At 53.1% G+C, this 12,990-nt stretch overlaps 2 protein-coding genes and 1 long non-coding RNA gene across 6 annotated transcripts in view; 1 reads left to right on the top strand and 2 right to left on the bottom strand.

The window, feature by feature from the left end:
* Positions 1-1,785, bottom strand: part of MAPKAPK3 (MAPK activated protein kinase 3) — a 28,412-nt gene extending 26,627 nt beyond the window's left edge. The window contains exons 1-2 of one of the 4 annotated variants that reach the window (XM_084986676.1): positions 1,661-1,785; positions 1,005-1,400 (exon numbers count right to left, since the gene is read on the bottom strand). Coding sequence is in view for 2 of the 4 variants with exons in the window: in XM_005669545.4 (XP_005669602.2) it covers positions 1,125-1,349 (225 nt within the window). In the remaining 2 variants the exon portion in view is untranslated. 4 annotated transcript variants of the gene reach the window in all.
* A 4,563-nt stretch (positions 1,786-6,348) lies between these two features.
* LOC146397326 (uncharacterized) lies at positions 6,349-8,176 on the bottom strand. Its single transcript, XR_014823170.1, has 3 exons — positions 7,536-8,176; positions 6,570-6,806; positions 6,349-6,483 (listed from the first exon to the last, which is right to left on the bottom strand). It is a non-coding gene; the product is annotated as an uncharacterized LOC146397326 (long non-coding RNA).
* Positions 8,177-8,663: 487 nt separating this feature from the next.
* CISH (cytokine inducible SH2 containing protein) lies at positions 8,664-12,924 on the top strand. Its single transcript, NM_001315788.1, is given in 3 exon segments — positions 8,664-8,683; positions 11,938-12,158; positions 12,401-12,924. Coding segments are annotated over 3 exon segments (765 nt in total).
* Positions 12,925-12,990: the final 66 nt, after the last annotated feature.

Here is a 12,990-nt window from a genome sequence, read left to right as displayed (position 1 = left end):
TCTGTACCCTAAATAAGTCTTATAGCCTGTCCATGCTTGCATCAGGCCCTGTACCAATTATTCTACACACATCATCTCTTCCAAGCTCACGTCAACTCCTTATCTTATAAACCCTTGAGCAGAAACCTGATTTCAAGAGTCCAAGATCATGGAACTGGCAAATGCAGGCCAAAGATGAGAGCTACATCTGTAGGACTCTGCACTTGGGCTCATAATTGCAATGTCTGTAAAATGAGAATATCCTTTGCTGTATTCTAACCTCTAGGAGCCACTCTCCTTGCCATGTTCTACCATTCAGGTTGCTATTGGCACGGGCTGCAATTAAGTAAATTTCCCAGTGATGACCCCAGATTCAAGGGATTCTGGGTATGGGGCAGGGTCCTGGGCCCAGAACTCTATATATGACCTAAACCAGAACTACATAGCTAGACCAGCCACCCCCAGGACTCCCTGGATTCCACCTGTATCACTGAGATCTCAGCTAGGCCTATAAGGAGCCTCTGGTGTGATGTGGCTAGCTGGCTGGCTTGCCCTCTGCCCAGGAAACAAGGTGGGTCAGACTTGGATAGGACCTGCCCCTTTCAACATGGGTCTGGTGACTCAGCTGAAGTCCATCAGCAGCTCCTGCCCACAGGTGTGATGGGTGTCATCCTTGCCCACCAGTCAGCCCTGGGAGGCTCCCACCCAGGAGCCCAGGCAGGCAGGGGCCACAGGAGAATGCAGCCCCACTTCAAGCTTTCACAGGGACTCATTCTCAGGTAGAAAGAAACTTAGACCCATTCCAGTCAGAAGAGCTTCTCAGGGAAGGAGCAGCCAAGCTGAATGAAGGCCCTCCTTGGGCCCAGTCAGAAACCCAGAGTCAGGAGCCACTCCTTCCCTGCTTCCGGGTACAGCAGGCTGTACGCATACTGACTCCACCCCCTTGCTCCCTGGCACAGGACACCCTAGGCCTAGCCTCAGTTTCCCCAACTGTAAAGAAGGGAGGACCAGGAGCCTGTCCTTACCGGGTAGTAAGAGGGCGGAAGAAGATGCTGAGCATAAGAAGCTTAACAGAGGCCCCGAGGCCACAGGTCTCTGCTGCTGGGCCCTCTGGGTCACCCACACGGCAGTGAAGGGTCACTGACCTTCAGGGCACATTTCTGCCCAGTGAGCCGATGGAAACATTCCAGCACCTTGCCGTTCACACCCAAGCCCAGCACCTGCTTGGACAACTGGTAGTCGTCGGTCACTGCGTACTTCTTGGGCTCGCGCCGCCCCCCGAGGGCCGGAGCGCCTGCTAAGCAAGTTCCGCAGGGTGCACCTGGCGGGGGCGCAGGGCCCCCCTGATCCTCTGCTGTCTCGACATCCATGGCCCCCGCGGGGCGCTCAGAGGCGGCCCCAGCCTGGCGTGTCCAAGGCCACTTGGGGAAGAAAGGAAGAGTGAGTTCCGCTCAGATTACTTCAATATACCCCAGCCTTGGAGCCCCTGAACCACACTGGGTTTTGGGCCAGGGACAGGGCTGGGAATGCCAGGCGAACTGCTGGAGTGTACGGAGACGCGGCAGGGGGGCGGTGGTCGCGCAGCGGGGCACAGGAGAGTCCCGCCCGGCCACCCATCTAGAAGGGAAAGGGCCGCGAGGTCCCGGGAGTGGGAGGTGGAGGGGGCCCAGGGAAAGTGTACCTGGCGAGGGCGTACCTGGCAGTACACCCGGCTGCAGGGCCGGTAAGAGGTAGGGGCGGCAGTAGCCGGAGCCAGCGGCCGCGGGAGCCCGGAGCGGAGCCGCGCAGCCGTCGGCCCATGTGACCGCCCCCCTCCCCCACGCGTCCCAGACTAGAGGCCGGGCTCGGTCAGCCTTAAAGGGCCAGGAGGCCCTTGGCAGGATTGGGCGGGGCCCGGCGGGGCCCGCCCAGAGCAGCGGCAGCAATAGGGGGCGTGGCTTCTCGAGGGGGCGGAAACCACCGAGGCTCCGCCAGTGGCCCGGTAGACCCCAGCTCTAGAGAGCGAGGTTCTGCGTGGGTTGTTTGAGCCTCGAATTTTACCAGCCACCAAAGAAGTGGCAGCATAGGAAGTCTTGTTTCTCTCGGAGACTCAGGGAGCCCCTTTAGTGGGGTGTTTTCTCTGCACTCTGCCCTGAGACCTTCCAGAATAATTTGTAAAGCTTGCGATTTCCTTAGCGGTGGCCCACCGCCACCTACCTAAAGTACTAATTTTTGCCAACATGCCAAGTGAAATGGAATTTTGTTGTGATTCGCGTCTCTCTAGTTCCTAGTGGTTCTGGCCATCTCTTCCCTACCGTCCATCTCCTGCTCATATTCTCTTGGGATTCAGTATCCTAAGACCAGAAATCCTAAATTCCCATTTGGTCAGATGGATCAACTTTTCATCTTATGGTTTGAGCTTAGGGTGTTGTGTTTTAAAAGTCTTCTCCCACCCCAGTGACAGATATTCTTTTTTTTTTTTTCCCCACTGTACAGCAAGGGGGTCAGGTTATCCTTACATGTATACATTACATTTTTCCCCCACCCTTTCTTCTGTTGCAACATGAGTATCTAGACAAAGTTCTCAAAGCTATTCAGCAGGATCTCCTTGTAAATCTATTCTAAGTTGTGTCTGATAAGCCCAATCTCCCGATCCCTCCCACTCCCTCCCCCTCCCATCAGGCAACCACAAGTCTCTTCTCCAAGTCCATGATTTTCTTTTCTGAGATGTTCATTTGTGCTGGATATTAGATTCCAGTTATAAGTGATATCATATGGCATTTGTCTTTGTCTTTCTGGCTCATTTCACTCAGGATGAGATTCTCTAGCTCCATCCATGTTGCTGCAAATGGCATTATGTCATCATTCTTTTTTATGGCTGAGTAGTATTCCATTGTGTATATATACCACACCTTCCGAATCCAATCATCTGTCGATGGACATTTGGGTTGTTTCCATGTCCTGGCTATTGTGAATAGTGCTGCAATGAACATGCGGGTGCATGTGTCTCTTTCAAGTAGAGTTTTGTCCGGATAGATGCCCAAGAGTGGGATTGCGGGGTCATATGGAAGTTCTATGGATAGATTTCTAAGGTATCTCCAAACTGTTCTCCATAGTGGCTGTGCCAGTTTACATTCCCACCAAGAGTGCAGGAGGGTTCCCTTTTCTCCACAACCCCTCCAGCACTTGTTATTTGTGGGCTTATTAATGATGACCATTCTGACTGGTGTGAGGTGGTATCTCATGGTAGTTTTGATTTGCATTTCTCTTATAATCAGCGATGTTGAGCATTTTTTCATGTGTTTGTTGGCCATCTGTATATCTTCTTTGGAGAAATGTCTATTCAGGTCTTTTGCCCATTTTTCCATTGATTGATTGGCTTTTTTGCTGTTGGGTTGTATAAGTTGCTTATATATTCTAGAGATTAAGCCCTTGTCAGTTGCATCATTTGCAACTGTTTTCTCCCATTCTGTAAGTTGTCTTTTTGTTTTCTTTTGGGTTTCCTTTGCTGTGCAAAAGCTTTTCAGTTTGATGAGGGCCCATGGGTTTATTTTTGCTCTAATTTCTATTGCTTTGGGAGACTGACCTGAGAAAATATTCATGATGTTGATGTCAGAGAGTGTTTTGCCTATGTTTTCTTCTAGGAGTTTGATGGTGTCCTGTCATCTATTTAAGTCTTTCAGCCATTTTGAGTTTATTTTTGTGCATGGTGTGAGGGTGTGTTCTAGTTTCATTGCTTTGCATGCAGCTGTCCAGGTTTCCCAGCAATGCTTGCTGAATAGACTTTCTTTTTCCCATTTTATGTTCTTGCCTCCTTTGTCAAAGATTAATTGACCATAGGTGTCAGGGTTTATTTCCGGATTCTCTATTCTGTTCCATTGGTCTGTCACATATTCTTTATTAGCTGAGTGGTTTTCCCTTCCACATTTAGGTCCCTACTCTGAGCCCATCTTAGATTACATATTTTGAACCTGGTTTCCTATCACAGGCTGTTAACTCTTATGTCACAGATGAGGAAACTGAGGACCCCTGAGAGAAAACAACTTGTCTAGAGCTGCAGAGTGTGTAGCTGTCTCCTTGGACAAATCACTACTCATGCACATCCCTCTCACCTCTCATCCCAGAACAAGGTGGTTCACCTGGGACAAGAAAGGTGTGATTTGAAGGATCCCTATGCAGGCCTCTGCTGCCATCTACAGACCCTTGCAGGATTGCAGGAACCGAGGCCTCTGTCCCATCCCTAGGTTATCTTCCCTCCACACCTAAGTATCCAAAGGTACTCTCTGGCCTTGGAATTGGAGCCAGGTGAGTTCCCTGCCCCTATGCTGCAACACACACAGGCATGTGGATACATGTAGACGGCTTGACTTCAGGTCCAGGCTCTTTGGGGCCACAGCTCCAGGAGAGCAGGCACAGGCTTTGAGCTGGATAGGGAGGTGGGGGGGCCCTCTTTCCTGTCTCCTTGAGGCAACCTTCAAGCTAGCAGGGTTCGGTAAGGTAGAGGCCCTGATGATAATCTCAACTTAAGCAAACTGAGCCCTTCTTTTGGATCAGACACTGGGTAGGTGCCCTTTCTGGGCACCCCATGACCTCCTTGAGACTGGAAGAGAGAGAGCAGTACCAAACCAAGGCAGCCTACACCACAGGCACACAAGAGAGACAAGCCCTGAGAGGTCAAGCGACCTGCCTGAGGTCAGTAGCCATTATGGTAGAGCCTCCATCTCAACCCCCAAAGAACAACTCCAGGACCCAGTTCTCACCCTCAAACTATGCCCTCCTCTCATATCTACATGTACATGTTCTCACATGTATTCACATATGCACACACATATGCACAATCACACCTTTACATGTGTGCACATGCACAAAGAGACACACAGGCATGCACATACACAAAACACAGACATATTTATGCCTGGCGGGACCCAGGACGTCTGTTCTTGAGCCCAACCTGAGTATCTGATCCAAGATCTTAGAGCCTTGGAGGAAGCCCTGTGAGACAGAAAGTTCCACAGCTTGGAGGCTTGAGAAGGATTTGCCTTTTCTGATGGAGGTTGAACCAGATGCGCCTAAAGCTGCACAAGATCTCATTCTGGACAGCCAAGACCCAACTCATAAGCAGGGGGCTGGGAACTGAGGGTGGAGGCTGGCTGTTTGTCATAGCCAAGGGCATCTCTGCATGCTGTGGTCTCTGAGTTATTTTATAAAAATGGAGTTAGATTACAATTGTTCTAACATTTTTGTATTTGTATTTTTAAAACCGGTCCCTTTTTACTGAAAAAAAAATTTTTTTTGTCTTTTTGTCTTTTTAGGGCCACACCCATGGCATATGGAGGTTCCCAGGCTAGGGGTCTAATTGGAGCTGTGGTCACCAGCCTACACCACAGCCACAGCAATGCAGGATCTGAGCCGCATCTTCAACCTATACCACAACTCATAGCAACACCCGATCCTTGACCCGCTGAGCAAGGCCAGGGATCAAACTCCCACCCTCATGGTTCCTAGTGGGATTCATTTCCGCTGCGCCACGATGGGAACTCCCTTTTCACTAAAAATTTTAATTGCATAAACAAAGCTTGCTTATTATAATAAATTCAAGCCATACTGAAATGTAAAAAGTAAGCAGTGGTGATGCTTCTCCCCTTTCAGTGTCCACATCAAGGCCAGCACTTACTCAAGTACGCACATTCCCTACGTAGGTTCATTATAGACGCATGTTTCGCAGTGATCCAGGGAGGTCAGAAAGCATGGTTTCCCCTCACTGCTTATGCTCCTGTAAGTATCTGCCACCTGCACACTGATGGGAGGACACAGTATTAGGATGGTAAGCCAAGGGAAGGGTAGGGGTGGGAGCAGCTGAACTCTCTCCCTCAATACACACACACACACACACACACACACACACACACACACACACACACACACACACACACACCCCATCTGTTCTTTAGGGGAAAGGAGAGGCCATACATGTGAGAGTTTAGAAATCAAATGAGCCAGACCTTGAGGAAGGCACTGCTGTGTGTTCTTGTGACCCATCTTGTGACTATTCTGGGTAGGGAGAGGCAGAGAGATCCTGCAGCAAAAATCTCTGAGGTCTAGGGGAGGGATTTTTCTAGAGGGGAGATCTGTGGAGTTGTGGCACATGAAACCATGAGAGGAATTGCCACTGGGTGGCAGTGTGGGTCCAGCAGTTGGGGCAGGAGTGATTAATTAGGCGGCTAGAGGGACCTGCAACACCTGGGGCAGACATGCACCTGGGGCAAAAGAGAGGGACACCACTGTCCCCAGCAAGCAGGGGAGATGCATAGTGCTGTCAAATTCACAAAGGGTAGCTGGAGGGCAAAACCCTTAGGTCCTCTAGTTTACACACAGAACTACAGAAGCACTGACCTTGGTAGGGGGTACCTTGAAGTGGATGCCCGTGGTGTTCTGATGCTGACTGGCCTGGAGGCAGGGAGGCTTCACTGAGGACCTGAAAGTTGGATCCTGAAGGATGCCTAGGTGTTGACTTGCCACAGGAGCCTAGAAAGGAAGTAGGGGAAGGGGTAGGGCCTGTAAGATAAGGGGTATGTCTATGGGGGATATCTCTCTGTGGCTCAGTTTCTCACCTGTAAAGAGGAGGCGATATGTAGTAGGGGGCTGAAATGGGGCTGGAAACAGCTGAAAGCATCTGGCACCTACTAAGACTTCAGTAAAGTAGTGACAGTTAGAAGAAAGGGGTAGAGTCTTGGGGTAGAGAGCTTGGGATTTGTCTCCACAGGGATCTACGTTCAAATTCCAGCTCTCTTACTTGTCAGCTGTGAAGACCCTTTCTCTTCATAGTAAAGTGGGGCAGCAGACAATTCCTACTGGAGAAATGGCACCTTACACAGAGGCCCCATGCTGGCTCTCCAGGTGCCCCAGCCATCAAAGTGGGCAGTGAGGTCACCACAGCCATCCCCATCCCATGCAAGCAGCTTCTGGCTTCCTCAGGAGGGCTGGTAAAACTTCACTAAAGCTCAACTTCCCTTCAGGAAATTTACAGAGAAGTAGGTTCCCTGATGTCAATTCTCACCTAACCATTATTTGTCATTTTGTCCTTTTCACAACACCATGCTTTTGGATTTCCTCTGTTTTCCATCCCCTTCAAGGCAGGGCAAGCTCAGCCCTAACTGCCCTGAGGAAAGCCTGGATACTACCATTTAAGCCTCTGGACACTGCCAGAAGTCTGTCATCCCTGCTTGGGGACCTGAAGCTTACCTTCTTTCCAGGGAACCTGGGATTATAAGGTACACATCAGGCAGTGGGAAGGGGGGTGTGGACCCTGCCACTTCTCCAACTCTCTCTCTCCTCTGTCCCAAGAGCTTGGAGGAAGTATATGCAGCCCCTATGGTCTTTCAAGATGCTCCCTGGTGAGTCCAGTGAACTGGGAAAAGGTAGAGGATCAGGGGTGGGAGCGTGGGCTTCTGACTTTTTCCCTGGGTCTCAGCACAGAGAGGGCAATACCAGCTGTTGAGGATCTTGATGTGTCAAGTGCTCCATGTAGATGGGAGCAGGGGTGTCACTGCTTCAACTCTCTACCCTTATTATCTTACCTTCAGTTTATCTCTGGGTGTTTGGCACTCCGGGTCTCTCTCCCACATTTTTAGGGGGCCCAGCAATGCAGAGACCCTTGTGGACTGTCCTGTGGGGTGACCTGGGGCTCACTATCCTGGCCTGCCTCAGATCGGTAGTCATTTCTTCCCAAATTGGAGGGCCGGCCAGCTTGGGGCCGAGACTGGGTGGCCCTGCCTGGTGCAAAGGTTTTAACGGTGCCTTCTCCCCCAGCTCTCAGTGAAAACTATCTCGTCTGTATCCTTTAGGCCGTGGTGGCCCCAGGCTTGATCCCCGTTGACCGCCTGGGATTTGAGTACTCCCTCGGCACCCCATCCCTCCCCCAATGTCCCTCTCCAAACCACACCCCAAGCTACCCACTTCCCCCAACAGTCTTGGGGAGCAAGTGAAGCCCACAGGGGGCGCTCGCAGACTAGACAGACCACATTGAAGGAGCCGCTGGCTGGGAGGACAGGCCTTTGACCCGGCGCTCGTGCTGCCACTGGTCTACAGAGAGATAATGGGGCCTGTCACCCACGAAGCAAGTGCCGGAAGGAAATCTGGGCTGGGGTGGGTAGAGCATTAGCACCTCCCTAGCCTTCTTCAACTCGGTCTTTCCCCCAAGGTTCTCTAGATCACACTCAACCTCGCCTGGTCACGTCAGCCTAAAGTCCTAGAGCTGTAATTGGCCCTCCCTGACCACTCGGCTCCGCCTCCTGAACTTCGATTGGTCGTCACGTAGGATCCCGCCCCATTTTCCTGGAAAGTTCTTGGAAATCTATCAAATGTGTTTCCTTTAGTGGCGGCCTTTGGCCCCAGACTAGGGACCAGACGCCTCCGCTCGCACCCCTCCCCTCCCGGCCGCACAGCCGGCGGTTCTAGGAAGACGTCGCTTCCGGGAAGGGCTGGGACACAGAGGACAAAAGATTAGGCTGCTCGCCCCGCCCCGCCTCCCGGCCCGCCCCCCGCTCCCTCTCCGCTTGCCTGAGCTGCCTCCTCTCAGTCCCGGTCCGCCGCCCGTGCGCCTCGGGAGCCTACCTTGTGAGCGCGATCCGCGCCCACTGGCTCCGTTCAGCCGTCGCTGTCCGGCCGAGCCCCAGCTCCGGAGCTGCCGCTGCTGCTGCTGGGACATGGTCCTCTGCGTTCAGGGGTAAGCGCGGCTTTCTGCCCACTCCCAAGTCGGCGCTGGGACGCGGGAGAGTACTAGCCTCGTGCTAGCCACGGAGTTATTAAGGGGGCTTGACGGGTTGAGCTTGATGGCCGAGCTCGGAAAGACCTCTGGAGTGACAGCAGGAAATGGTGACAACTTCGTCACTACCTCTGCTGGCACTGTGGGTAGAGAAACTGGGGGTCGGCTGAAGACAGGAGAAACACAGGGTGGGCTAAGCTTGGGTTCTGTCTGGAGCAGGTAGAGGCCTCAGGCAGCCCATACCTCTTTCTGGGCCCTGATCGCTGGACACTAGCCTGCTGGCCCAAAGGCCTAGTGGTGACCTTGGGCCAGCCCCTTCCCCTCTCTGGACTGTCATCCACTCTCCTACCACAGGCTTTTCTTGGGTAGCCAGTTAGGCTTTTCTTGGGTAGCCAGCATGAGATCCTTGCCTGTCCCCTCCCCTATCCCCTAGGGGGTTAGTCCCCAAACCTGTCCCCTAGGTTTGGCCTGGTCCTGCTGAAGGCACTCTCGCAGTGGCCTCACTCCTTCTTTCAGTCCAATCTGGGATCCCAAAGTGAGAAGGACCTTGGCTCCTGCCTCCCTTCTCCAAAGTTCCCAAAGACTTGCACGGGTCGGGTGGGGACTGATAAAACAGAATTTTGGCCTCAGCTGAGTATTCTTGGCACGTTCCTTCCATCCAGAGCCTCAACCAAGGAGTCTGATGCTCTCCAGACTGATCTGATAGGAGCTCAGAAAGCTCCAGGGAGGTGTGAGTAGGTGCTCCACAGCCAGGGAGAGCTGGGTGGCCCAAGGACTGCTGTTATTAAAACTGGCATAGTACCAAGTGAAGAAGGGTGGAAGGTGGGGCAAGGCTGACATGCCCCTTGCTCTGAGCAGTCCTGTTTCCAGGGAGGAGACCTAGAGGGGCTAGGAAGACTGTACATACTTCTATATTTCTCTCTGATTGCCTCCATCATCTCCCTTCCTCCTCTCTGAATTTTGGGACTCCAGAACACCTTCCCCCCACCCCCACTGCCTTTGTCCTTGGGACCCATCCAATTCCGAGCTCCCATACTTTTTCACTTTGCTCCAGCTGAAGGCCCCTTTGAAACTACAGGGCCAGCATTGGGTGGCAGGGAGCAAGATTTTTAAGACCTGCACACATACAGCCACAGACCAGTTAGTGTCCTCCTGAGGTAGGGAGCAAGGGATTCCCAACTGTAGGTCTGGGTTGTCAGCCTTGCTGAGGGGTGATTCCCTCTCAGGGCTGAGTTCGCCCCATTGGCTTATGTTCCCAGGCAGAACCTACAGGCTGGGGTCCACAGCAGGTACATACACATACAGGCCACCCTCACCTGGAACACACTAGCCACCAGCACCACCATGATGATGACAAGGCTGTGGACACAACCCTCCCCAGATATACACTCACCAGGAGCTTTTGGTGACCAATACAGCCATTCACACACCTGGATACATGTCAACCCTGGAGGTTGCCCACACCCACGTGTGCCCTGCTAAGGTGGGTATGTCCACCCCAAGAGGCTCCATCTGGCCTGACAGGCTAGCTGCCTACCATACTCCTAGAAGACTCCTGGGCCTGAGCTGAGCTCTGGGTCCCAGTAGACCAGCCATCAGCCAGTCCCCTGGAACTCAACCTCCAGTTCCCCAAGAAGGATTCCAGAGCTCCCAAGGTACAGCTAGCTAGAGCAGGGGTAGAAAAGTATTAGCAGGCTGTGGGGTGCCAGGGTCTTATGGCCCCTTCTTAGGAGTGGTCATGGGCCCCCTGACTTATTGAAATCTTCTGAGTCACCTATAACCTACACTATCAGATCTCGTTCCCCTCCTGCTACAGGCTCCTGCCTACCTCTTCCTGTCTCATAAGCAATACCTGGCTGTTTTTGTCCATGCTGTCATCTCTACACTGCTTTCCCCTCTCTTCCTTCCTTTGACCTGGCAGACTCAGCTCAGGAGCAGGCAGACCCTGACTCCCCCGTGACATTCTTTGCTTTTATGACTTTGAGTTATGAGCTGTCCTTTAGAGCAGGGCCCAGGGTTTCATTGTCTTGGTGTCTTGAGGGCCAGCAAGGGACCAGACCCAGAACTGAGGGCCAAGGATTTATTTTGTGACAAGTGGGAGAGGACCAGCAGCCTCTTCCTAGGGAACCAGCACCTTGCCCCACACTCCCAGGAAGCCCCAGGATTGCCATACCAGGCGGGCTTCCTCTAAAGCGAAGCTGCTCCTCAGACTGAGAATAGGGTGTGGCCAGACCCCTCAATGTCTGGGCTGGTGGGGCCCCTCACCAGATGGGTGGGAAAACTGACACCTAGAGAAGAGCAAAGTTTGCATAAGATCATAGTGCCTGGTAGGGCAGGCTTGTTAGGGTGAGATGTAGAAAGAGGGATGAGTACCTTGCCCTTTGGTGGAAGCTCATATTTATGGGAGGTGGGACTTGTCAGTGCCTTTAGAGGCAATTGTCTACCCCAGACCCTCAGCTGGAAGGAGGGGAGAACAGGATAGGAGTCTGACCTGTTTGGGGAGATTATTCCAGCCTCTAAGCCCTGGCCAGTGTGGACCTACATCCCTCCAATAGATATTCTTACCCCTGGGGAGGTAGCATGTGACCTTGGACATCCTACCATAATCTTGGGGCCTCTTGGAAGACCCCACACAGGTCCATCCCTTGGTTCAACCAGGACCATGCCATTTAATCAGCCCACCCCTACCAGGAAGGCACCATCATGAGGCTATGAGTGTGGTGGGGACACCAGCTGGCCACTGTGAGCTACAAATGCCTATAGGGACTGATTTGTATATTCAGTTGGTGCAAAAGAGTATAGTTGGCCCTCTGCATCTGCAGGTGTGAAACCAATGGATACTGAGAGCCCAGTGCATTCATTGTACTATGCCATTCATATTAGGGACTTGAGCATCCACAGATTTTGGTATCCATGAGCCCCCCCGTGGATACCTGAGGGATGATTGTAATTACTGTTTAATAAAGCAGGAGGGTAAAGAAGTCTCTTTCAGAAGAGGGTTCATATGTGGGGGAAGGAATTAAGAGGCCTTTAGTGATGACAAGTGGGAGGTGGGGTTCTGGTCTCACTGATCCTATGGGTGGGCAGAGAGGAAACTGGGGCTTCTAGTGAGATAGACTGGTCAAAGGTCACGTAGACAGTCTGCAGCAGAGAAGGGTCTTTGGAAATGGGGCGAGCACAAGGCTTCCACTCACTGCCTATCCACCCCCTTCTAGACCTTGTCCTTTGCTGGCTGTGGAGCAGACTGGGCAGCGGCCCCTGTGGGCCCAGTCCCTGGAGCTGCCCGAACTAGCTATGCAGCCTTTGCCTGTTGGGGCCTTCCTGGAGGAGGCAGCAGAGGAGTCCCCAGCCCATCCAGAGAGTGAGCCTAAGGTGCTGGACCCCGAGGAAGATCTACTGTGCATAGCCAAGACCTTCTCCTACCTTCGGGAATCTGGTGAGCCTGAGGAGGGAGGCGGGACATGTCCTGGGAAGTCTGATGGGGGAAGTTTGGCTCTACCAAGTGAGTACCTTGAAAGGCACAGCCCGCCCAGAAGACTCTGATGGAGGAGAGGGAGTACAGCCCTCCCCAGGGAAGTGTGAAAGGCAAGGCTGAGCTCTGCCCTGCCCTGCCATGGGTTGGTGCCCCAGCTAATTTCCACTGTGACCCGTCTCTTATCCCCCTCTCCATCTGCCTAGGCTGGTATTGGGGTTCCATTACGGCCAGCGAGGCCCGGCAACACCTGCAGAAGATGCCAGAGGGCACATTCCTAGTACGTGACAGCACCCACCCCAGCTACCTGTTCACACTGTCGGTCAAAACCACCCGCGGCCCCACCAACGTGCGCATTGAGTACGCCGACTCCAGCTTCCGCCTGGACTCCAACTGCCTGTCCAGGCCACGCATCCTGGCCTTTCCAGATGTGGTCAGCCTTGTGCAGCACTATGTGGCCTCCTGTGCTGCAGATACCCGAAGTGACAGTCCTGACCCTGCACCCACCCCGACCCTGCCTACCCCTAAGGAAGATGCGCCTGGTGACCCAGGCTTGCCTGCAACTGCTGTGCACCTGAAACTGGTGCAGCCTTTTGTGCGCAGAAGCAGTGCCCGAAGCCTGCAGCACCTGTGCCGCCTCGTCATCAACCGTCTGGTGGCTGATGTGGACTGCCTGCCACTACCGCGGCGTATGGCTGACTACCTCCGACAGTACCCTTTCCAGCTCTGACCTGGCCTGGCATCTGCCTAGCCTCACCCAGCCAGACCCTAGAGGGAACACTAGCCCGAGCTGGAC

The sequence above is a fragment of the Sus scrofa genome, chromosome 13 (genome assembly GCF_054392235.1).
Source record: "Sus scrofa isolate SSC_HxYL_T2T_F1_AM1 chromosome 13, Sscrofa_HxYL_maternal_Yorkshire_Landrace_v2.0, whole genome shotgun sequence".
NCBI lineage: Eukaryota > Metazoa > Chordata > Mammalia > Artiodactyla > Suidae > Sus > Sus scrofa.
This window is presented reverse-complemented; position numbering and strand designations above follow the sequence as displayed.